The sequence below is a fragment of the Callorhinus ursinus genome, unplaced genomic scaffold (genome assembly GCF_003265705.2).
Source record: "Callorhinus ursinus isolate GAN/ISIS: 27379988/994484 unplaced genomic scaffold, GSC_fseal_2.0 scaffold90, whole genome shotgun sequence".
Taxonomy (NCBI): domain Eukaryota; kingdom Metazoa; phylum Chordata; class Mammalia; order Carnivora; family Otariidae; genus Callorhinus; species Callorhinus ursinus.
Genome location: NW_027397152.1, coordinates 2,817,059 through 2,842,693, shown reverse-complemented (window position 1 = coordinate 2,842,693; position 25,635 = coordinate 2,817,059). Strand labels below are relative to the sequence as shown.

General features: G+C 43.5%; 1 protein-coding gene across 3 annotated transcripts; it reads left to right on the top strand.

Annotated features, from left to right (window-relative positions):
- Positions 1–93: 93 nt before the first annotated feature.
- Positions 94–24,107, top strand: LOC112813268 (NBPF family member NBPF6-like protein). 3 transcript variants are annotated; one of them, XM_025858312.2, is made up of 9 exons: positions 94–535; positions 4,637–4,852; positions 7,340–7,439; positions 9,761–9,996; positions 13,198–13,249; positions 14,183–14,346; positions 16,245–16,352; positions 17,331–17,450; positions 23,634–24,107. In XM_025858312.2, exons 2-9 carry the CDS (start codon positions 4,675–4,677, stop codon positions 23,642–23,644), a joined length of 969 nt encoding a protein of 322 aa, XP_025714097.1. In that variant the 5' UTR covers positions 94–535; positions 4,637–4,674; the 3' UTR covers positions 23,645–24,107. The 3 variants fall into 3 exon arrangements, with proteins under 3 accessions (XP_025714097.1, XP_025714099.1, XP_025714098.1); XM_025858313.2 differs by lacking the exon at positions 94–535 and adding an exon at positions 4,297–4,428; XM_025858314.2 differs by lacking the exon at positions 16,245–16,352 and having other exon boundaries at positions 96–535.
- The last annotated feature ends 1,528 nt before the right edge of the window (positions 24,108–25,635 follow it).

Here is a 25,635-nt window from a genome sequence, read left to right as displayed (position 1 = left end):
GGCCCGCGGGGGCGAGCTGCGGGGCCGCGAGGGCAGCGGGGGCGGGGGGGCCGCGAGTTCGCCGCCCGCGTCCGCGCGCATCGCGCACCTGCGCGTCGCCGGCCCCGACGCACTGAATCGACGCCGCCCGGAGCTGGTCCGCCGGCCGCACGCAGGGGCGCAGGGCTCGCACCGGCCAGAGGGGCCGCGCTGAGGGGGCCCGGCGCTGCCCCTGCCCCTGGAGGCCGGGCGCGGAAGAGGCTAGTTTGACGCGCAGAGCGCAGGGAGAGTGTCCACGGCGGCCCAGGCCCGGTCCCGAGGTTAACGGTCCCAAAGCCTGAAGCGTTAGCGGAGCGGGGCTCGCGAGTGGAGTCCTTCTCGCCGCCTGTACCGGGGGAGTCGTTTGCCGAAAGCGGGCCGCAAGGAGAAGCGTGGCTCCAGGGCCGCGGCCAACGAAAGAAGACACACGAGTTTCCGACCGAGCGGCTGTGTGGCGGGAGCAAGGCCGGCGTCCAAGAGAACAGTTAGGGCCCGAGCGTGCAGAGCCGCGGCGGAGGTAGGGTGGAAGCGCGGGGCGGCGGGTCGTAGGGGGAAGACCCGGGGTCCAGTTCGGGGCCGCCGAACCTTCCCGAAAGCGGTCTCGGTCCGCGCCGCCTCGGCTGCTGCGTCCCCCGGAGTCCGCCGGGTGATGTTGGGGACCCCGGGTCTCATGGGTGCCTCTCCTCGGCAACCTCGCCCACTCTTTGCTGAGGAAAGGAGTTGGTGAAAACAGGCCTAAACAAACGATTTGACTCCAAGAGCCTTTTCCAGAGTCTCCTCCTGCTGCTCACCTCCAGAGCCAGCGACTGTCATGACCCTCCCCCGGTGCTGCTTTACCAAAAGTCTTGCTTAGGGGAATGTAAAATAAGCAGGGGTGATAATGCTTTTCTTGAACGTGCTGCTCTCACTTGGGGCTCATTCTTGTCCTTAATTTTACCAAGACCACCAAAGTCAAGGGCCTACTTCCACTTCCACAGAAAAGTCTGAGGCCCCTTCTCTGTAGCTTCCCTCATCATGTTCACGCTAATTCTTCCACACAAACCTTTCCTTTCCTTAGGCGGCTAATGCCTCCCCAATCACCAGGGTATCTGCTGAGCTCCACAGTTTCCCTCCTTCCTGGATCTTCATCTCTTGATACTCACTCCAGAGTGAGACGCTCAGTGGTCAGACCCAAGACCCAGCATGCTAATCAGTGACCTGTCGTCGCCTAAAATTCCAGACATCTGCCCGCAGAAAGATCAGAAGTAGCAATGGCTTTGGTTTCAAGTATTCAAAATGACCCACCATACTCACCTGTCCTTTCAAAGCCAGAGAGCTCTGAAAAAATCCCCTGGTTAGAGCCTGTTCTGCTCTGGAATTAACCTAAGGGGTATAGTTGCCCTTTTTCCTTTTTAGCGTTGCCTCCTGAGACCCACAACCCTGTAATAACCTGTCCTGCCAGTGCAATAGATAATCCAACAGAAGCACTGGACACGTAAAAGTGCAAGGAAAACCCTCCTTTGACCAGCAGTGGAACCCAGACCTCCCACAAGGAAGGCCAGAATTCTGCTACTGAACCACTGATGCTTGTTTCTCAACTGCTGGAGTAGGTCTAATCAGAACAAGTCTCTGGAAGGACTTTGAAAAAGCAATTCTAAAACAGCTTTACACAGCTCTTCTCTTTGGAAAACAGGTAGCACATAGAAAACACTTGCAGCAAAGACTTGCATAGGGGATTTATGTAAAGTAGCACTATAAAGTAATGACACTCAAATCAAAATACCTGATTTGAAAGAGCCTAATTGGGGGGGGGTAGCAGGAATCTCTTCCCAAGTAGATAGTAGACTTCTAGAAAAATATCAGAAAATGGGGCACCTGGTTGGCTCAGTTCGTAGAACATGCAACTCAATCTCAGTGTTGTGAGTTTGAGCCTCATGTTAGGTGTAGAGATTACTAAAAATCTTTTTTTTTTTTTTTTTTTTTACAGAGACACAGCGAGAGAGGGAACACAAGCAGGGGGAGTGGGAGAAGGAGAAGCAGGCTTCCTGCCAAGCAGAGAGAGCAGAGAGCCGGATGCAGGACTTGATCCCAGGACCCCGAGATCATAACCTGAGCCAAAGGCAGATCCTTAATGACTGAGCCACACAGGCACCCGAGATTACTAAAAATCCTAAAAAAAAAAATTAGTTCAGACTCTTGTGTCTGGTCCTAAATCTAGTGTGGACCTATGGAAAGCTAATTTCCTCCCTGGCTGAAGCAAACTCTGCCCTTCCATTGCTTGGTGCCTCCCAAACACTTTCCTCCCATTTTTTTTTCACCAGTTCTTTATGAAAGTTCAGGAGGCTGGCTCTTTGCGTATGCGCTGAGTTACTAATGGAAAATTGGGGTGATAATTGAGTTTCTCACCTCTGAAGCTTCTTTTCAGTGTCTAGAAAAGCCCAAGGAAAAAATAGTCCAGCTTTTAAACTGTGATGTCTTTAAACTGCTATCAACTGTGATGATAGCAGAGACCTATACAGGATGGATAAAAAGTGAAAATTCCAAATTTCTTTCCTTCATCACACCATCTTGGCCACAGAAGGCAGTCAGGGAAAAACAATTTGACATGTCCTGTAGACACTAGAATATCACTTCCTCAACCAATTTAAAAGTGTCCTCCTGCCCTTTGTATGAGAGTCATATCTTCACTTACAGTGCCTTACAATTAGCCTGGTACAGACTTGTACTATTCTCTTTTTTTTTTTTTTTAAGATTCTATTCATTTATTTGACAGAGAGGGAGAGAGAACACAAGCAGGGGGAGTGGGAGAGGGAGAAGCAGGCTTCCCGCTGAGCAGGGAGCCAGGCATCGGGCCTGGCTCCATGCAGGGCTCCATGCGGGGCTTGATCCCAGAACCCCGGGATCATGACCTGAGCAGAAGGCAGACGCTTAATGACAGAGCTACCCAGGTGCCCCTAGACTTGTACTATTCTTAATATATAGCCCTTTTCTGTCTAACACACTGCCGTAGCTGGAACTTAACTTTTACACCCAATTTGAGAGGATTTGAATCCATTGTAATTGGTTGTATTTAGTGTTGGTTGGAGATTGCTGACAGTTGTTTTCACTTCCACCACCTCATTGTGTGATTTCTGTTGTTAAAAAAAAATTTCTCCCTGCCCGAGTCCTGAGATCAAGTCCCACATTGAGCTCCTTGCTCAGCAAGGAGCCTGCTTCTCCCTCTGCCTGCCGTTCCCCCTGCTTGTGCTCTATCAGATAAATAAATAAGATCTTTAAAAAAAAGAGTAACATTAGTTTATAAGTCATCCCAAGGTGGCCACTACATGTATTCAAAGACATACACAAAAACTCTTTCAGGGGCGCCTGGGTGGCTCAGTCCTTAAGCATCTGCCTTCGGCTCAGGTCATGATCCCAGGGTCCTGGGACCGAGCCCTGCGTCAGGCTCCCTGCTCAGCGAGAGCCTGCTTCTCCCTCTCCCTCTGCTTGCCGCTCTGCCTACTTGTGCTCTCTCTCTGTTTCTCTGTCAAATAAATAAATAAAATCTTAAAAAAAAAAACTCTTTCAATGACTTTGACAAATGGGAAAGATACCCTGTGGAGCTAGACAGAATTTCGTTAAGTGACAATCACAATATATGTATATAGAGATTAAAACACAAAGTGATCCCCACATACAGGAGGAGGGCGGGGCTAGGAAATAGGGATGTCAAACTCGACTTCCAAGTTTAATGAAAAGCCAATATATTTCCTCAATGAGGGAAAAGAAGCAGACATAACCCTGGGCTATGGCAAGAAGAAAATTCAGACACAGGATAGAAATCTTCGTAAATTAATTATTCACGCACTGAATATTATACTCAGAATTTTTCTTATAATATCAAACTGATGTGGAATAAAGCTAGAGAACCAAAGAAGAACACCAAGACTACCAAAAAGTTTTAAATTTTTCCTGACGGAAAAGTGAAGTGACTTCATGACAGTCCTTAAGACAATGAAAGAATCTGGGAAAATATTGATTCCTTCATGTTTTCTATGCACTTACAAGAATAAACAATGAAAAATATGCTTAAATTTTAGAAAGAGGTGTGGTATCAACACATGGGCGCACAAACACTGAGAGTGGCTGCTGGGAGTTTGGGGGGGACTCCCCATCAGTGGTGACCTTCTCAACAGACCAGGTGACCTTGTGTATCAGCGAGGCCTCAGCAACTGGAAGACAGGGGTCCCTAAGATTCCATGACACCCCCCACTTTCCAGTTCTGTTATTGTGACTCCAAAGAGTTACCTGGCAGGCTGGGTACTCCGTCTGGCACTCTTACCAGAGGCTGAGTTGCAGGAAGTGCTCCAGGCTCTGAGCTCTGGTATCTTCTACCTTGTTTTTGTGGTTAAGAATTCTTACAGTTATGGAATGCTGACAAAGTTTGGCCCCAAAGTAAGTATGAATTACATCTGCATACTTTAGACCTGTTTAAGTCCATTTTTCCCCACCTAATGAAATTTTGAGGTATAATTTACAAACTATAAAACTCACTTATTAGGATTGTACAGTTTAATGATTTTTAGTAATTTACCAGGCACTGCAGCCATCACCATAATCTCTTCACTTGTTTCTAATTATTTACTGGGTTTCTGCTCCCCAGGTCCTGGCTCTACTTCTTCTACCACCACAAGCTTCAGCATGGCAGAATCTCTCACCACTTTCTCTGATCCGAGGACAGAAATGAGCATTCTGGAAATCAACCAGTACTTGTGCTCCCAGCTGGAAAAAAACGAACAGAACTTCCGAGACCTCACGGAGAAATTCCTCATATCCAAAGCTACTGCTTACACCCTGGCCAACCAGCTGCAGAAATACAGTAAGCCCTATGGGTTCACAGTCACCAGAGTGATAAATGATTGTCTAACTTCCCTATGAGAAACTAAACACTCTCCAAACTTTATTCTTCTCTCTCCATCAAAATTAATCTCATCTTGACTATACTCCTGGAAAGGTAGAAGTGGGTATTTTACCCTCAATTTGCAGAAGATGGAAACACTGAGGCACAAAGGAGTAGAGTTTACAGTGAGAGGTAGGGAGGCAGAGAGGCTAAAACCCTGGTTCAGGCACTGAACTATCTTTTCTCTCTCAGGAACATGTGTCAGATTCTAGAAACATATAGTATCACTGTTGGCTTAAATATCTCGGGATTCAATTCCAACTTTTACTAAGTACCCTTTGCAAAGCATTGTGCTAGCTGCCCTAGGACTGTACTAGTATTCTCGATCTGCCATAAGAGCTTAAAGCTGTCTGTTCCCCACTGAACCGCAGATACCTGGAGATCAGAACATCAATAGCAGATGCAGAGGGAAGTCCTGATGCCTGGAGCAAGACTTTTTTTCCCATATGAGTTTTTTTTTTAAAGATTTATTTATTTATTTTATTTGAGAGAGAGAGAGATTGAGAGAGAGAGAAAGCACATGAGATGGGGGGAGGGTCAGAGGGAGAAGCAGACTCCCTGCCGAGCAGGGAGTCCGAAGCGGGACTCCATCCGGGGACTCCAGGATCATGACCTGAGCCGAAGGCAGTCGCTTAACCAGCTGAGCCACCCAGGCACCCTCCCATATGAGTTTTAAGAAGCTGTTCCTCACACTCTGGTGAGATTGAAAGTATTTCCAGGAAAATCAGAGACTCTGTAACACCTTTTCAATCTCTCCCTGAATATGAACTTTGCAGACAGCAAGCTAGTCCAGGATCTGGGCTTTGAGACGTGGAGCCAAAATGAGAATGGAGGAGCTGGCCCTTCCCTTTCCACCCTCAGCTCTCACATTTGGAAATCCTTGGACAATCCCAAACCTGTGGGTAATGGGGGGGGCCAGAGGGGAAGCAGCAGGAAGCTGTAGTGACTGAAGGAACCATGATGGAAGTGAGGACACATAAGAGAGGAATATTAGAGGAAGATTCTTGCTAATATTGAAGTAGAGTTTGCTTTCAAATTTCTACAGTTATTTTTCAATAAATCAATGGGGGATAAAATTTGCTACCCAACTTACTAGACATGGAGAAAAAAGCTAAAAAGCCTACTTTTTAAAGAAGGAAAAGGGCTTCTGGGTGGCTCAGTTGGTTAAGTGACTGCCTTCAGCTCAGGTCATGATCCCAGGGTTCTGGGATCGAGCCCCACATCGAGCTCCCTGCTCCCTGGGATCAAGCCCCGCTTCGGGCTCCCTGCTCCTCAGGGAGCCTGCTTCTCCCTCTCCCTCTGCCTGCCACTCCCCCTGCTTGTGCCCTTTCTATCAAATAAATAAATAAAATCTTAAAGAAGGAAAAGATGAACTTTGGGGTGTGGAAATATAAGGGTTTTTTTTTTACATTATTCATTAAAATCACAATTGAAGACAAATTTTTTGAAGCTAGAGAAGAAAGGAGATATCACCCTAGATCTTAGTATAATGATAATACAGTGCAGTGATTAAGAGCATGTATCCTGGGCCAGACTCCTGGGGTCAAATCCAAGTTATCTTCTTTGTACCTCACTTTCCTCATCTGTAATGGTAATAATAATATTTACCTTTTTAGCTAGTGGTGATGATTACATGATAATAATTCTTGAAAATCTACTAGAACAGTGTCATGGAAGCACTATGTATTAGTTCTCCCTCTATTCTAACACAACACCTGGTAGCATTGGAACATATATCTTTCAGATTTTTTCCCCTCCGTATACATATTACACAGTTGTATCCAGATACTTGGATATCTTTGAAATATTGGGGGGATTATTGAAACTCTCAACATGGGAGAACTATCCGTCCTACAGACTTTGGAGCTTTCCCCAACACACAGGAAATCACTACTTCATTCATGTCCCAGGTTAATGGTTTCCCTAAGAGGCTAGAGGCTTGGTAAAGTGGCCCAAGATTTGGAGTCAGACCTCAGGGGATATGAATTCTGACTTGTCTCCTTCCAGTTCAATTATCTTGAGTAAGTTACCTGCCCATGAGCTTCTCTTTCCTCATACCTAAAATGCCATGTAGGGGCGCCTGGGTGGTTCAGTAGTTAAGCGTCTGCCTTCAGCTCAGGTCATGATCCCAGGGTCCTGGGGCTCCCTGCTCAGCAGAAAGCCTGCTTCTCCCTCTCCCACTCCCCCTGCTTGTGTTCCCTCTCTCGCTGTGTCTCTCTCTGTCAAATAAATAAAATCTTTAAAAAAAAATAAAATGCCATGTAGTCTGGGAGATTGAGGAATGAGATGTGGAGCTCCCAGCATGGAGCCTGGTTGCCAGGGATGGACCCTGCTTCCTCCTTTGAAGGCAGCGAGCACAGCAGCATGTCGAGCTTTCCCCTGAGGCAGGTGTGTCTGTTTTCTCAGAGTGTGAAGAGTACAAAGGCCTCATCGAATCCGTGCTGGAGGAAGAAGTACAGTTTGACAGGCAGCTGGCAGAGAAGATGACACCAGCTGCAAGGCTTGGGTAAGTAGGTACCTGTGTGGGAAAGTGTGAAGTACTATTTGAAGTGGGGCAGCCCAGGCTGCTAGTGTAAAGAGCGCATTTGTCCAAGGAGAGGGATAGAGAAGTACGCGGCGGGCACAGAACTAGATAAAGACAACTGGCGGGGCTGTGGGAATTGGGGGGTAGTGTAGTTAGGTCTCTAGGGTTCTCCCTTAAATATCATAGGAATAAAATGGAGAGGGACACCTGAGATGGAGTACTAGCAATGTGGCTTCTAGCTGTGTGACCTTGGGCAAATTTACTTAACTTTCTGTTTTTTAAAAGATTTTATTTATTTATTTGACACAGAGAGAACCAGAGAGAGAGAGACAGAGCAAGCACAAGCAGGGGGAACAGCAGGCAGGGGAGAAGCAGACTCCCTGCCGAGAAAGGAGCCCAACGTGGGGCTCAATTCCAGGACCCTGGGATCATGACCCGAGCCGAAGGCAGCTGCTTAACCAATTGAGCCACCCAGGCGCCCCAAATTTACTTAACTTTCCTGAATCTTAGTTACCTCAACTGAGGTACAACTTCCTCTGTAAAATGAAAATACTAACAGTATCATAACCCTCAGAGGGTTATGAAGATTAAATGCATGATTACAAGTTAGAACTATCTCTGACACACATGAAGCTCTCAACAAATATTTTCTGTAATTGTTATACTTTATTTACTTATTTTTTTAAAGATTTTATTTATTTATTTCGCAGAGAGACACAGCGAGAGAGGGAACACAAGCAGGGGGAGTAGGAGAGGGAGAAGCAGGCCTCCCGCTGAGCAGGGAGCCCGATGTGGGGCTTGATGCGGGGCTCGATCCCAGGACCCTGGGGCCATGACCTGAGCTGAAGGCAGACGCTTAACGACTGAGCCACCCAGGCACCTCTATACTTTTATTTTATTTTATTTATTTATTTTTAAAGATTTTATTTATTTATTTGAGAGAGAATGAGAGATAGAGAGCACAAGAGGGAAGAGGGTCAAAGGGAGAAGCAGACTCCCTGCTGAGCAGGGAGCCCGATGTGGGACTCGATCCCGGGACTCCAGGATCATGACCTGAGCCAAAGGCAGTCGCTTAACTAACTGAGCCACCCAGGCGCCCTATACTTTTATTTTTTTATAGGTGTGGTGGTTGTCATTAATGGACTAACATTTTCTACTACAAGAAATATTTTCCAAGCTTTCCAAAGTGTCTTTTCATGACAAAAATGTTTCTCCTTCTCAACCTTGATTTTTTTTTTCTAAGTATCATACTATGTGGAGTACTAACTGGTAGGGCTATTGGGTATATAGATAATCAAGCAGCTGTTGTCTGGAAAATAGTTTATTAATAATTTAATACTGAGTACTAGCATTGTTTATCCTCAGAGGGTTTCACATGTAAGGCAGATTGTGGCATTCAAGATGTCTTTTAACCCTTTGTTGAAATGAAATCTGAGAAGCTCAAATATGTAAAATCTAAAGCAGAGATACTTGATTGAAGGAAGCCTAGGTCTAGAGCCTCTGTTCTCTAGTCTATGCCTTCACCAGCTCTGACACTTTACAGAAGCTCTATGGAATAGAGTTTGAAAGACAATCTGGAGACTAGCACTTAGTAGGACAGCAGGGAGGAGATTCAGGCATCAGATGAGGTAGATGACTATAAATGTCTAGTCCAGCTTTAGGATTATGTTGTTCTATGTGGTATTAACTGAATACCTACTTGTGTATGCACACTCTGTTGGGTACTGTAAGTTGCGTAATATGTGGCACTATCTCTAGCCTCAGAGAGCTTGCATTTTAGATTGGAATCCATGCAAAATATTTGTATAATCATTAGAAAATGGTGAAAACCCACTTAGAATGATGTAATTGTTGTAACTCAGAACTTTATTTACTCTTTAGTGTCTCCTTACTGATTATGGCTTATTTTCATGTCACTGAAAAGAATGCTATGCTTCTTGACCCTTTCATTGATTTTTCTTTTCATCCTTTGAATCAACACCACATGTACCCATCCACACTTCTATATCTGGCTTGTGCATGTGTGCACGCCACTTTCTGCATAATGCTTGATGATATATATTCCATGGAAATGGATGTGGGCTGAATTGAAGAACTGAAGGGGCATCTTTTCAAAGTAAAGTTCATAAAAAACAAAGAAACAAACCCAATGCTGTTTCCTCATTCCCTCTGCCAGAGGCAAGTCATACAACTTGTGTAAAAATTCAACTTGGGAAATTCCTTAGTGGCATTCTACGAGATGTCTCTGCTGAAACTCCCATAACCTATGCACTGTTACATTTTACTTGTTTTTCTTACTTTAGGAAATATGATCCCCTAATTCAGGCTCAGGCGCGAGAACTGACCCACTTACGACAGAGGATACAGGAAGGGAAAGGTGTCTGTTATCTTTTCATTCAGCATACAAAGAGCACGGTCAAGTCTTTTGAAGCCCTCTTCAGGAGCACTGACATTGCCCGCTACCAGGGACAGAGATTCTGTGAACAACTGGCCCAAGGAAGCCAACTGGCAGAGAACCTTGCCAGCAAACTCACCACTGGTAGGTTGGCTTACAGGCTATGGAGACCCTTAGATCCTCACAAAGATTCTAGCCTCACATAAGTCTCCATGCTTCCAGGAAGAGTGACTTTTTAGCCAGATGTCCTACTGTTTTGTGCCCTTCTCAGCCTATTGATGGTGATGCTATCAGGTAGAAATACCTACCGGGGCTTACCTGGGCCCAGGGTGAGCCCCCACAGACATTTCCTCTTTCTTTTAAGGATAATTGATTTACAGTAAAATGGCCCACTGTAGTGTCAGTGCTGTGAGCTTTCAGAAATGCATATAGGGTGGTGTAAGCACCACCACAATCAAGATACAGAATAGTTCCATTACCACTAAAAGTTCCTTTGTGCCTCTACGTAGTCAACCATTGTCTCCCGCCCCAGTTTCTGGAAGCCACTGAATCTGTTTTCTGTTCCTACAGATTTTCCATCTCCAGAATGTATCAGTGGTTTGTTTCTTTTTCTACTGTTGAGTACTATTCCATTATATAGATATACTACATTTATTTATTTACCCATTGAAGGACATTTGGATTATTTCCAGTTTCGGGCAATTATGAATAATAGCTATAAAGATTCACATACAGGTTTTTGTGTGAAAATACATTTTCACTTCACTTCAGTTGGGTAAATATGTAAGAGTGGGGTTGCTGGGTCACGTGGTATGTGAAGAAGAAACTGCCACACTGTTTTTCAGTGTGGCTATACCATTTCAGATTCCCACTGGCGATGTGTGAAAATTTCAGTTGTTCCCCAATATCAACTTTTGATAATTTCAGGTTGTTGTTCTTTTGCTTTTTGTCTTTTTAGCAATTTTAATAAGCATGGGGGCAGGGAAGGCATTGTGGTTTAATTTGCATTTCCTTAATGACTAATGATTTTAAGGATCTTTTCAAATGCCTATGGACTCTCCTTATATCTTTGGTGAAGCCAGTGTTCAAACATTTTGTCATTTTAAAATTGAGTTGTTTGTTTTCTTATTATCAAGTCTTAAGGGTTCTTTACATTTCTGCATACAAGTCCTTTATGAGATATTAAATTTGCAAATATTTTCTCCTGGACTATGGCTTATCTTTTCAGTCTCTTCACAGTGTCTTTCAGAGAGCCGAATTTCTTAATTTTAATGAAGTCCAACTTACGGATCATGCTTTTGTGGTTATATCTAAGAACTCTTTTCCTAAAACAAGGTCCTTTGCCTTTCCACATAAATTTTACAATCAGCTTGCCATTATCTGTTAAAAAGTGACAGCAACAAATTCCTCTTGGGATTTTGAGTGGCATTGCTTTGAATTTATGAAAAATTTGAAGAGAATTGACATTTTTAATAATACTGAGTTTTCTGGGGCACTTAAGTGGCTCATTCGGTTGAGTGTCTGACTCTTGGTTTTGTCTCAGGTCATGATCTCAGGGTCCTAGGATTGAGCCCTGTGTGGGTTCTCTCCCTCTGCCCCTCCCCCACTCTCTCTCAAATAAATCAATCTTAAAATAATATTGAGTTTCCTAATTAATGATCATAGTGCCATATTAGGTTGAGGAAGTTCCCTTTTTGATTTTTTTGTTTTATTTATTCATATTTGAATGAACAAACAAATCTTTTGTTTTTTGTTTTATGATGGTGACTGCTGACAACAGGAAAAAAAAAATTATGTCTCCTAATGCAAACATGAGGAGGCGTGGTCCAACCAAGAAATGTTTCCACCTTATTTGAGGAAATTCCTTTTTATTCCTTATTTTCTGAGAGTTTTATTTTGAATAGATGTTGAATTCTATCAAATGCTTTTTAATCATTTACTGAAATGGTTGAATATTATATCATATATATATAATGGGTCCTGTTAAAACCCTCCGGAAATTATTTTTTTTAAGATTTTATTTATTTATTTGACAGAGAGAGACACAGCAAAAGAGGGAACACAAGCAGGGGGACTGGGAGAAGGAGAAACAGGCTTCCTGCTGAGCAGGGAGCCCGACCTGGGGCTTGATCCCAGAACCCTGGGATCATGACCTGAGCCAAAGGCAGACACTTAACGACTGAGCCACCCAGGCACCCCTGGAAATTATTTTTTAGCAGGCAATCAACCCCATTAGGGTCAGACTCCCAAGTCTGTCTCACCTTCTATAGGCAGTGGTTCCAATGTCAGGCGAGCGTTCAGTACCTTTGATATGCTGCTGTTTGGGTTGGTCCAGCAAATATGTTACTCAGGCTTAGTCTGGAGTAGGTGGTGGTTTATGGGGTAATTCAGTTCTCTAATCCTTTGTCATGATCTGTTGGGCCTATTCCACACATATTCGGTTTGTGGATGAATCCTGGTACTTTTGTCAGCTCATAGACCGTTTTCCAGCCTCTCTTCTCTATGGTATTTCTTCTATACTTTCAAGTTCCCAAGGGTCCCTTTTCCAAGTTCCTCTGTTTAGAAAGATTGAGTTTTCTCAGAGATTTCTCTTCTCACAATGTGTTGCAGTTCTGCATGACTGAGGCTACTTTGAGAGCAAGGAGGCAAGAAAATTGAGAAATAGAAAATAAAAGGGAGCACTCTTCACACGTTTTAGGCAAGAGGTCCCTTTTTCCCGGTTCTTTTGATGAGAGAGTTAGATTCTCTTTCGTGGTTCAGGTCACTCTTCAGCTGCCTTGACAATACAGTTCAGCAACTGTGCTGGTCTCTAGGTGGGGTCAGGGGGAAAAAAGGAGGAAAAAAAGGAGGGAAGATTCTCTTCACACACTCTGGCATGCACAAGTGCCTTTGTCAAGATTTGGTTAGAAAGGTTCAGTGGGTTCTCCTGAAGTTATTGCTCTTCAGAGACTGCAGTGTGTTCTTTATGAGAGCCTAAAAGGACACACAACCATGGTCTAGCCACCAGCTATGTGGCGAAAATGAAGGTTACAGCTGGAGAAGTCCAGAAGGCAGCTGAACGAGTATTCTGTGCACTGGACAAAAGACATTTTCAACTTTTTGCCTTGACTTGGTAGCAGATGTCATGGTGATGATCTGCCACACCAGGAAGAGACCGTCCAGTATTGCTCAGGAAAGCTTGCCAGAGTACTTCTCTGAAGACATAACCTAAGGCCTCTCTCTCAGAGCATTCTGAACAAACATGTGGAGTATTACGTCTCTGATCATATAGGCCCTCATATTTGTAATGTGTGAAATGGGACCTGCTCAATTTCTGACTAGCTGTTTCTATTTTTTGGTTTGTAGAAAATCACAATGATAAGAAGGATGAAGATGGACAGGAGCCTCTGGCACCCAGGTAACTGAATGCTGAAAGGGCCGGTAATGGAATGGTGAAGTCTAGAGAAGATTCCAGAAGCAAGAGACCAAAAGGCCAAAGTCCCAGATCCAGGAAAAAAAACTCAGAAACTGCTGATTGTACCTATTTCATTCATTCATTCATTCATTCATTCATTCATCATACAATGATGTGTCTGTCCTTTTAAACAATGTTGTCTGTTCTCTGTGCAGTTCTTGTATTGGTTACCATTTCCTAGTAATTCATCAAGTTTAATTAGCTAGAGTCAGTCTGACATAAAGGCCAGAGATCCCTGGTTTCTGTAGTCTAAAAACCTGTATGGTAAAAAAAAACAAAAACAAAAAAACCCAGAGTGAGACACTGTCTCAGGAGCCCTAATTCAGTGGACCACTTCATATTTTTTATTTTTTTATTTTTATTTTTTAATTAAAAAAATTTTTTATTAGACACAGAGAGAGTGCAAGCAGGGGGAGCAGCAGAGGGAGAAGGAGAAGCAGGCTCCCTGCTGAGCAGGGAGCCCGATGTGGGGTTCAATCCTAGGACCCCAGGATCATGACCCGAGCCGAAGGCAGACGCTTAACCGTCTGAGCCACCCACACACCCCTACTTCATATTTTTTAAACAAAAGTTGGCCACAGCATTCTAAGGTCTCTGTGTGTCATGAGTGTATTTGAGAGTAGTTGAGTCTATTTCCTGATCCACGTTATGTGGTCAGCACACTGAGCACCTGCTGCTCCCTTCTACCCAACTCTAGGCACAGTAACCCTAGTCAGAAGGGTTATTGGATTGTTATGCTTTCTCTCTCATCCAGATGGCTTTTTTGGTTTCTGGTGTCTCTTCCAGGAGCTTCAGATAGGACCAGCTGTGAAGCTGTGGTTCCAGGTTGCCTTAGTTTAATCTCCTGTCTTACCTCCCTCCCTGCCCCCACCCCAGGCTCAGGAGGGAGCTCCAGGAGGAAGAAGAGAATGAAGTCTCGGAAGACTCACTAGGTGAACGGTATTTGACTCATTCCAGTCGCTGTGACTCTCACCAGCCTCCCAGCAGCAGTGCCTTCCCCTCTGATGTGCAGGAAGCCAGCTCTGCTGCGGAAGTCACCGGTGAGTACTCCCATTATAAAGAGAATAAAATTCCACCAACACTGGAAAAATGGAGAATAAAGCTCCAGTAGCTTCTACATGCTTACCACCTCTGTCTAGGCTGAATGAGATCATCTCTGCAGGCAGGCCCTAAAGATTAACCTTGAAAAAATTATTAGGCTGAACATAGCTCTGGGACCAAGTTTCAAGTACAGGTCCCTGGTGGGTCAGGTAATTTGCATTGTTCCTGGTCCACACTTCACCTCAGTCACTCTGGTCCCCACTGGCATGTGCAAGCTGATGGACTCCATGCAAGTCAGATTGAGAGTGAAGGGATCATGGCAGACTCTCTGCTACCACTTCAGCATGTGTACAGAATCTAATAGACCTCCTCTAAGATGAAACATCTTAGCTTTCTGGGAATGTTCTTGCTAATTATAGTTTCTGAACAGTGTCCCTTAAGCTTTTCTAACTGCCTGAGAAATACTAGCAGTTTTGCCCATATTTTTGGAGGTGCATTATCATGGTTCCAATCTTTAGTTTTCATCTCCCCTCAGATGACTTGCTTCCTTACAAGGTTCCATCTGAGTACCAGAATATCAGGTGGTTTCCCTAAGGACAAGGCTCATCTTTTGGCAGCCCTTGGGTAGCTAGGGTTCCCATCCTTTGTGTGATACCATTTTTAAAAAATGTCTGTGGGTCTAGTCTCAGTGCTTTAAGAGCCCCTAGGTGTCACAGCTTCACTGGTTGTGTGTGTGTGTGTGTGTGTGTGTGTGTGTGTGTGTGTGTGTGTAGATTAAAACCCCAACCTTCATCTCCATTCCCTTTTTTGACTGTTCGACTTTATTTGGGGATAAAAGTTTGGATTGTTAGAGAATTATATGTCTTGTGTCCTCTTGTAGGCATGAGAAGGAAACTTTTTAAGATTTTATTTATCTATTTATTTGAGAGAGAGAGAGCACGCAGGGGGAGGAGCACAGGGAGAGGGACAAACAGACTTTGTGCTCACCATGGAGCCCTAGGAGGGGCTTGATCTCAGAACCCTGAGATCATGACCTGAGAGGAAATCAAGAGTCAGATGCTCAACCAACTGAGCCACCCAGGCACCCTCAGAAAGAGACTATCTTAATCCAGTCAGTGTTAGCTGAGTTTTTTAATAGTGATATAAGCCATGTCAGGTTTTGTCTTTTTGCCAATGGTGGGTGCTTTTTATTACCCAGGCAGTCCCCTTACAAAGGCTTCCTCATTCCTATTTCCCATTTCACCTTGAGATGTCGAGGGAGGTCTTTGTCATCTATTAAAGATGTCCAGTCATAAATCATGTGGGAGAGGTATTTAGTAGAGACATTAACTAATACCTGAAAGTCTTACGTGAAAAATGGCCACATCTCGGGGCGCCTGGGTGGCTCAGTCGTTAAGCGTCTGCCTTTGGCTCAGGTCATGATCCCAGGGTCCTGGGATCGAGCCCCGCATTGGGGTCCCTGCTCGGCGGGGAGCCTGCTTCTCCCTCTCCCTCTCCCCCTGCTTGTGTTCCCTCTCTCGCTGTGTCTCTCTCTGTCAAATAAATAAATAAAATCTTTATAAAAAAAAAAAAGTGGCCACATCTCTCCCAGTACTAGATAAGCCCTACTCAGAAGGCTTATTTGGTGTTTTCCCGCCTTGTGTCAATCTCCTTTATACTTCCCATATCCTTGTATGAGAGGTGGTCCTGTGGAGTTTGCTTAGCATTGGACCATGCTTTGTTTGAAGGCCTTTAAGGGCTGTTAAAGGAAGTCCCCTGGTGTTCCCTGATGAAAGAGGAAGTTGGCAGAAGAATGGCAAAAGGCAGGGATCTTGCTGAGAGGCCCTTGGCCACCCCCATTAGTGATGAGGATTCTCCATCTTCTACCTCATTCCCTGTCCTGGTGGAATGGCTGCAGAAGATGAGATCCAGAGCCTGCACCAGCACCTGAAGGAAATTATTTTCATCAATGACTGCCTTCAAGAAAAGCTGGAACATCATCTCAGCATTTCTGACCAAGGAAACGGTAGGGGCGGCTCAAGTCGGCCTGCTTCTGGCAATATGTATCTTTCTAAGGACTTGTCATGTGTTTCAGGGCTTCACAGATTGCAAGAACTTGATATACCTTACTTCACTTACTCTTAGAAATGGCCCAACTAGGGAGAATAGGGCAAGTATGAATAGTCCTACTTTTTTTTTTTTTAAGATTCCATTTATTTATTTGACAGAGAGAGACACAGCGAGAGAGGGAACACAAGCAGGGGGAGTGGGAGAGGGAGAAGCAGGGAGCCCGATGTGGGGCTCGATGCCAGGACTCCGGGATCATGACCTGAGCCGAAGGCAGACGCTTAACGACTAGGCCACCCAGGTGCCCCTGAATAGTCCTACTTTTTAGATGAGTAAATAAGCTCAGATAGAGATTTGCCCCAAGGTTGAGCTATCCCTCCATCTTCGAGTTGTCTGACCTCCAAAGCCCTTCTTGTGATTCCTCTGCTATATGCTTTCTGCTGCTCCTCTCCTCTTGCGTGGCAGTCATTCAGTAGAACTCAAGTTGCTGAGTACCACGTTCAGCAGAGTGAGGGTCCCTGCTGCTGCCGTCCTCATCCCCCTCTCTAATGTCTTGGTTACTCTTCATTGTCCCTAACGTGGTTCTTCTCCCCACATCCTCCTCTTGGATTGCACTCACACAGAGGCCATCATTCCTCAGTCTTGGGCTGGCCCAGAACAGTGACTGAGTCTCTTCCACACCAGAGCAGCAGCTATGTCATGAGAAAAGTCTACTTCATAATTTCAGCCATTGGGTGTGATAATACTAATGAATGAGCTGGCATTTGTTAAGGGCCTTGTGAAAATTAAGCTTCTGTCCCATTACACTAAAGTCCCAACCTTTGAGTCCCCAGGGTTTTCTTCTGGGCTGAGAAAGAAGGGGAAAAGGAATTGCAGAAAGCATTATCTCAAGTGAATGTGTTTAACTTGCCTAAACTGTAATTATTTCCTGGACTAGGATACACGTCTAACCTCAACAGGCAGAGCTTGGAGTCTGTTGCCCAGCTGTACAATGAAAACAGAGGTATCAGGGGAAAAAGTCTGAGCCTTTTGGCTCACCTGAATCGTATTTCCAGAGGTAAGTGGTCAAAACCCCCAAGAGAAGGTCACTCTCAGAGCCTTCTTTTCTCTTGCCATACCCAGCTATAAAAACAAAAGGTGATAGGGAGGCCACAGCTACCCAAATCCTCATGACTCATAATTCTCAATCTAGAGAGGGCTACCTCGTAGGTGCTCCCTCTACAGGCCCCCAGACCCCAGGCTCCAGGAAGGAGTACCTCTGGGAAATCCACCGTTTAGGTACAAACCACAGCTCACGAATGCAAGCCTGAGAAAAAAAGAACAATCCTCGAAGGTGAGAAGACATAAGAGAACAGTTATTTTAATTGAGTAAAATTCGCCAAGATTAGATAAACTCTGATTAGAATGCTGAAAGAATAAGGAAACAGAATTTAGATTTTAGGTCAGTAGTCTTTGAGGAAATGTGAGGACCAGATAGGTACCATGAGCTTAAAAGGAGCAAAACCCCAATTTTCAAACTGATGAAAATAAAGTACTAAAAAATTGAAATAAGTATAGCTTATATTGATCCTTGGCAAAATACAAATTTATTGCAAACTCTAATATTCCAATTGCCTTACGGTTCTCAGCTCTTCCTATTGAGAAAAGCCAAACCAAACCAAATTGCCTTCAGATTGGCAAAAATATTTACAAACCTGCAAAATATCTTCAGCCTAACCCCTATACACCAGACTCAGCATTTACTGTGTTTTTGCTGTGTACAATGCCCAACCCAGTAGACATCCCTGCCTGATCTGGTAGGTGCCCGTTAAGAAAGGTCACCCAAGATTCTTTTTACCTTCTTTTTTTTTAAGGTTTTTATTTAGTTATTTATTTGACAGAAAGGAAAAAAAGCATAAGCAGGGGGAGCTTCAGAGGGACAGGGAGAAGCAGGCTCCCCACCAAGCAGGGAGCCCAATGTGGGGGCTTGATCCCAGGACCCCGGGATCATGACCTGAGCTGAAGGCAGAAGTTTAACTGACTGAACCACCCAGGCGCCCCTACCTTCTTTTTTTGTTTTGTTTTGTTTTAAGATTTTATTTATTTATTTGAGAGAGAGTGAGAGAGAGAGCACAAGTGGGGGGAGGGAGAGAGGGAGAGGGAGAAGCAGACTCCCTATTGACCCACTGAGCAGGGAGTCCCACGTGGGGCTCATTCGCAAGACCCTGGGATCATGACCTGAGCTGAAGGCAGACGCTTAACCGACTGAGCCACCCAGGCGCCCCTTCTTTTACCTTCTTGTACCTATGTTGCTTTTGTTTCCAAGGACTCTTCTAAATAGGACTGTCCTCAGATTCCTGGAACCAGTTGCCTGGTGGCTTCAGAGAATGGAAGGACCTGGGAGTTCATGTCAGTCCTACAGCACCCAGTGACTACAGGCATAGGAAAGCCCAGCTACTTGACTTGAGGGAGCCTTTGTGGTGAATTAGCTTTGGGCAAAGGGAATCTGGAGGTGAACTTGGTAAAGACCCAGGTAGATAAACAGAAGGAAATCCTTGCCTTGGAAATCCAATGGAGAAAGAAAGATTCACCTCAGACCATAAGAAGGAAGATTAAAATCTTTAGGTCCAATGGGAAAGAAGCCCATGGTGGGACAGCTAGAGAGAAACAAAGAGAACCATGGGAAATAGGGCAGGTCTCCTAAGTAGCTTTAAATCATGCTGTCATTATAAGAACCTGGTAACGTTTTGCCTAACACAAATGCCTAGATACCACAGCTAGAGATTCTGATTAATATGGTTTCACATGTGTTTAGGGTATTAGTTTTTAAAAGCTCCTAGGTGAGGGACACCTGGATGGCTCAGATGGTTAAGCATCTGCCTTCAGCTCAGGTCATGTCTCAGTGTCCTGGGATCGAGTCCTGCATTGGGCTCCCTGCTCAGCAGGGAGCCTGCTTCTCCCTCTGCCCCTACTGTTCCCCTTGCTTATGCTCTCTCTATCTCTCTGACAAAAAATAAATAAAATCTTTTTAAAAATTAAAAAAGGGCGCCTGGGTGGCTCAGTTGGTTAAGCAACTGCCTTCGGCTCAGGTCATGATCCTGGAGTCCTGGGATCGAGTCCCACGTCGGGCTCCCTGCTCAGCAGGGAGTCTGCTTCTCCCTCTGACCCTCCTCCCTCTTGTGCTATTTCTCATTCTCTCTCTCTCAAATAAATAAATAAAATCTTTAAAAAAAAAAAAGCTCCTAGGTGATTCAAATATGTGGCTACCAATGAGAAGGACCATCAATCTACTAAGATCTCAGCTTACCAATACAGAAGTATCTCAAATGTGCAGTTTCTTACGAAAGGCCGACACTAGCCATTGATGTGATTTGCATTCCTCTCTCAACAGTCTTATTTGTATAGCATGGAAAAAAGAGAAGAGGTAGATGGATGGATTAGATCTATAACCAGTCTATCTGGAGCAGTTTCTCCGATTTTTTTGACCACAAGACACAGTACAATTCTTTGTAACCCAATGTTATGTTTAAAACAAACAAAAAACCTTACTATATATAATGGGCCATATGTAGTATTATCCTTCATGGTTCTTTAAGTAAAACCTGTAGTAAACAGTCTACTATATTGATTTTACAACCCACTAGTGGTTCCATTTGCAATTTGAAAAATTTTGCTTTTGATTAGTCTTTTCATTAAACAAAATCCTAAAAGAGTATTGGGGCAAAATTTTTCCTCCACCCATTTAGGTTTGAATGGTCCAGGACCTTTGAATTAACTAATGATAGATAAACTAATGATAAATAAACAGGAGAAAAGACAAGATTCCTTTACATATGCATGTGGGAATTGCTTTGTAATGAATAACTCCCAGAATACCCAGAGGTAAAAGCTTGTATACCAACTTAACAAAGGGTTTCAGGGCTTCATGGAAAAGTATGGAAAATTCTTTTGGACTTTTGATGCTATTGGTAATGGACAGTCTGTATCCATGCCACTGAATTCTCAGGAAACTCTCTTGGAAGGGTGGGGGGTGGTTCATGTGGCACCTGTATTTTTGGGATGTTCTGCTCTAGTCAGATAAAGGAAATTCAGATAAGATTTTAGATTTTTTTTTAAGATTTTATTTATTTGAAAGAGAGAATGAGAGAGAGAGAGCACATGGTGGGGGAGGGCCAGAGGGAGAAGCAGACTCCCTGCTGAGCAGGGAGCCCGATGCGGGACTCCATCCTGGGAGTCCAGGATCATGACCTGAGCCGAAGGCACTTAACCAACTGAGCCACCCGGGCACCCAAGATTTTAGATGTTTTAACTTGAAAATAATCTTCACACCAAATCTGATACCTTCAAAAGCTTTTAGATATTACTGCCCTAAAGAGAATATAACAGCAAAAAAATCTAAAACTTTAGGGAACAGGGGCACCTGGGTGGCTCAGTCGGTTAAGCATCTCTCTTCTGCTCAGGTCATGATCCCAGGTATCCTGGGATGGAGCCCCCAGTCAGGCTCCCTGCTCGGCAGGAAGCCTGCTTCTCCCTCTCCCACTGCTTGTGTTCCCTCTCTTGCTGCTTCTCTCTCTGTCAAATAAATAAATAAAATCTTTAAAAAAATAAAAATAAAAAAATAAAACTTTAAGAAACAAATTTATATTTGCCTTCCCTATACTGAAGTGAAATACTTAAAAATAAAATCTCCCCCCCAAAAAAGGTCAAATAAATAAATAAAACCTTTAAAAAAAATCTTTCCCAAAGAAGTAGTTTGGAAAGGATTAGGTGATAAGGAACATCTAGGAATGATAAATTACTTTTTTCAGTTTTCACTTAGGAACTCTGTTAGTTGATCCAGTGGAAATATTCCTACAAATGTTCCTAGTAGCAACTGTGTTTTGCCATGTGAACTGGAGAGACCTCCGGCCCTGGTGCTTCCACCCAGCCAAGACCCAAAGGAGTTACTCAAGGTTCTTGGTCTTGTCACGAGAAGAAATTCAAAGACAGACACGCAGTGCAGTAGATGAGTAAAAAAAAAAAAAAAAAGAAGCAAGGAAGCAAGAAAAGTTCATTAAAGCAAAAAAGTACACTCTTGAGAAGTGAGAGCAGGCAAGCTCAAGAGAGAGAGATGAGAGCAGCATTCCCTGGGGGTTGGGTGTCTTATATTCACAGTTGTTAACTAGGGGGCAGGAAGCAGGGTTTTGGCTTTTTCTTCCTAATTTGGTCAGGGTTTCCTGTGATGGCATCTGCCATCTTGGCTGGTCTGGTTTGATCCAGCTTCTTGTGGAGTGCTGCAGGGACAGGCCTCTGACCTTCCCAGTATCTGCCCATGACTTCCTCATTGTTGACCTCCAGGTATCCTGTCAGAACTTAACTGCCTACTCTAACAACCTGATGTAGAATTAACATTATAGAATATTGGTCTCTAAAGGGTGTAAATGGATCAGTCCAGGGTTTAACGTTGCTCTTTATTTGCTAATTTTCCCTTTTCTCTTTCTGATGATTCCTTTCTTTCTCTGTAATCTCTTAAGAAGAATACTTAAAGAGACTTCCTATAAAGTCTTATTCCGGTCCCAGCTAAGGTACCCAATACACTGTCGGAGCCTGTTGGCTTCCTCCAGATTGGAGCCTTTCCTCTCCCTTTGCTTCAACTTTGTAACATAGTGAAAAGGCTCAAGGTGTGGATTTTAGTCTCAGGATTTTCATGTATAGGTCTTGTGGCTTTAGTTAATACTTTGCCTCTTGATACCACTGTTTCCTCATGGCCAAAGGTGGAACTGTACTTGGATGGTAAATTAATTCCGGTACCAATTCCAACTTGGGGGGGGGGGGTTGTTTCCCACACCAACAGGCAATTTTTGGGACACCACCTGGATGTCCTACGATTCAACTCGATTCTGACATTACCTACTAGGTTTACCTAGTAGAAGATAGCATCAGATTCCAGAGGTTAAGGGTTCAGTCCTATGAGACTGTCCCCCACCCTGGCTCCCTCTTCAGATGCTAGTAGCAAATCTGGGTTGTCACCCTATATATCTGACTATGAATCAGAGTTTCCTGCGAACCCCCTCCTAGGGTTTGATTAATTTGCTAGAGTGGCTCAGAGAACTCAGAGAAACATTTCACTTACTAGATCACTGGTTTATTTTTTCCATGTATATATGTGTGTATGTATGTATGTATGTGATCTCTGCACCCAGTTTGGGGCTGGAACTCATGACCCCAAGATCAAGAGTCACATGCTCTACTGGCTGAGCCAGCCAGGAGCCCTGATTACTGGTTTATTTTAAAAGGATATAACTCAGGAATAGCCAGAAGGAAGAGATGCATAGGGCAAGTCAAGGGGAAAGGGTGCAGAGCTTCCATGTTCTCTCTAGGAGCTCCACTCTCCCAGCACTTCTATGTGTTCACCAACCCAGAAGCTCTCTGAACCCCCATCTTTCGGGTTTTTAATGGAGGCTTCATTACATAGGCATGATTGAATAAGTCATTGGCAGTTGATGACTGAAGTCAACTTCAGCCCCTTTCTCATCCCCAGAGGTCGGGGGTTAAGACTAAAAGTTCCAACTCTCCAAATCATATGGTTGGTTCCCCCAGGTAATCACCTTCCATCCTTCCAGGACTTTCCAAAAGTCACCTCATTAACATAACAAAAGACTGATTCCAAGCATTTTAGGAGTTCTGCCAGAAACTGGAACAAAGACCAAATTTACATTTCTTATTATAAATCACAGTATTACAGATGGTGTCTAAGGACCTTGCTGGTTTTCACATTCTAGGACTCTTCCCTTGGCACCACCCTCCTATTTAAAAAAAAAAAAAAAGACGTATTTAGGAGCAGGATTTCCATGCAAAATACGCTCTCATTTCTAGAACAGACTGTTTCTGAATGTGCATGTTTGAAGCAAGGCACATCTCCTGGGAGGTGTAAAGGCCTTCATTTTTCTCCAGAAGAGTAGAATGTAGAGTAAACTGATCCAGAGGGAGGAGGTGGTAGGGATCTGGCTAACCCACTTGGAGCAGCTTTGAGCAGGGCTATTAGCATTATGAGGTGGTGGGGCCCTGTATACCACACCACAGGGCACATGGTATATTTCAGGGGACTTTCCATCTAATCTGCTAGTATAACTCCAGACTGTAGTTTAGCACCACGACTTATCCACTTTTCAGGTTGCACTCAGCCTCTTTTCTTTCTTAGCTGTCACTTCAGCCTCAGGTATCAGCAGAACCAATAGAAGGTTCTCATTTAATCTAGTTTTTGTCTTTTCTTCTATTTCAGGTAAGAACTAATAGTGGAAATATGAAAAGTTCTTATTTCAACAAAGCTTAGTCATAAATAGTTCCCCCATTGATGAGAAAAGCTAAGACAACAAAACAGTGAAATTCCCAAATCTGAAAGCAAGAAGCCTTCATCTCTAAGAATCAAATTTCACAGCCACTCTAGATTTTTACTCCAAATGGATAGTTTGATTGCAGAAATCACAGCTCTTCAGCCTGCAAATTTGACAACTACGTAAGAGACACCAATACCTAGATTCACAGATGATCTTGAGATGCCTGACCCTTTTCTCTCTCCACCCCCATCCTGTGCATAACTGGAGTCAGCAGCAGCTGGAAGAAAATGTCAAGGACTTGGGTCAAGAATAAGGCAGAATAATGTCATGGCCGACTATTCATCAGCTCTTCAGCACATGTCCATTTCCTTGAAGGATGAAAGTTTAGAAATCTCAAAGAATAAGGTTTATTTTATATACATTCTGTTGCCTGTCATTTTTTTTTAACAAATCAAAATTACAAAGTTTTCTTTCTCCAGCTAACAACAGGAAACTCAATATGTCCACTATATTTATATCCCAGAGTGACAGCAACCAAGTCTGGGTGCATCACTTTATTCCAAAATTAAATGTTATTGAACACCTGGTACTAAATACAAAAACTACATTGTGTCTCACACTCTGGGAACTGAGATAACTCAGGCAGAAAAATCTGCCTTCACAGGCATCTGTAAACAGAGCAGCAGTCTCATACATGTCTACCTGTGGGGGACCCCAAAAAAGGATGATAGAATCACTGCCAGAGAAGGATCCTGAGAGTTTTTGTTCACTCTTGTACTTCTGTATAGGTCTAGCAAAAGTTGCATCCTAGAGGTCTCTGTTTAGAATACACAGGGAGAAATAGTATATCTACAGGAACTGGTAGGTTTCGGATAACTCCACTCTCATTTGGAGCTTTTTTCTGAAAATAATTTCTGAAAATAACTACCCATTGATTTGTCTTTTGCAATTAAATATAATAGCCAGACATCTTATTCTGAAGCTTTGAAACATATAAAGTAGCCTCAAACTTATCAGATTTCCAGGCTTGAAGGCTGATTAATGTAAGAAGGACAAATCCTGGATGGCAGGAAAGGATCCTTTGATGGGTGTATACAGCAAACTAGTGATTTAACCTTTTCTTGTACTGGTAGGTAGTATTGAGGACTGCCATACCCTCCTGCAAGTGGGAGACACATAAAAGGCCAATTTTTAGTCCAGGACTCAGATAGCTGTTCAGTGTCACATATTTTACAATCAATGTCCCTCAAAATTATTTACTTTGAAACATTTCAAACCTCCAGAAAAGTTGGAAGAATACAATTATCACCTTCATTCTGTTCATCTCAATTCAACAATTAACATTCATTTCTCCTTTTCTCTGTCTACATAGACCCACACCTGCATTCCTATTACTTTAGTAAATGCAAGCCCACTTCACCCCTAAATACTTCAGCATGTATTTCCTGATATTAAGGGCATTATCCTATATAACCATAATACAATTCAATTATCAAATCTAAGGACAATATTAAATCAATAACATCTAATATATGCTGCGTAAATTTTCCCATTGTTTAAAAAATGTCATAGCTATATACACATGTATGTATATAGATAGAGATGCATTTAATATCTGTGTCTATATCATATATATATACGAGAGAGATTAAGGATTAAGAGTGTGTGTTGTGATACCGATATTTCCCCAGGCTCTAATTAAAGTTCCCAGATTTCACTTCAGTCCATATTACCTGGAACTCTCTCCCGATGTCTTTGTTTTTGTTTTTTCTGATGATATTACATTTTCGAAGAGAACAGGCTAGTTATCTTGTTCAAGATCCTACCTTCTGACCAAACAACAGTTTTGAAAAGAACAACACATAAGTATTTGTGTTTCCTATTGCAGCTGTCAAGAAGCAAGCCATCCAAGAACAAAGCTACACAATACTGTGAACATTCTTATGT

What these genes read in the sequence shown, in the direction of transcription:
- LOC112813268 (XM_025858312.2), top strand. Translation starts at nt 4,675, where the DNA reads ATGGCAGAATCTCTCACCACTTTCTCTGATCCGAGGACAGAAATGAGC. An exon ending in CAACCAGCTGCAGAAATACA is followed by an intron (nt 4,853 to 7,339) that starts GTAAGCCCTATG and finishes CTGTTTTCTCAG; the next exon opens with AGTGTGAAGAGTACAAAGGC. An exon ending in CATTTCTGACCAAGGAAACG is followed by an intron (nt 16,353 to 17,330) that starts GTAGGGGCGGCT and finishes TTCCTGGACTAG; the next exon opens with GATACACGTCTAACCTCAAC.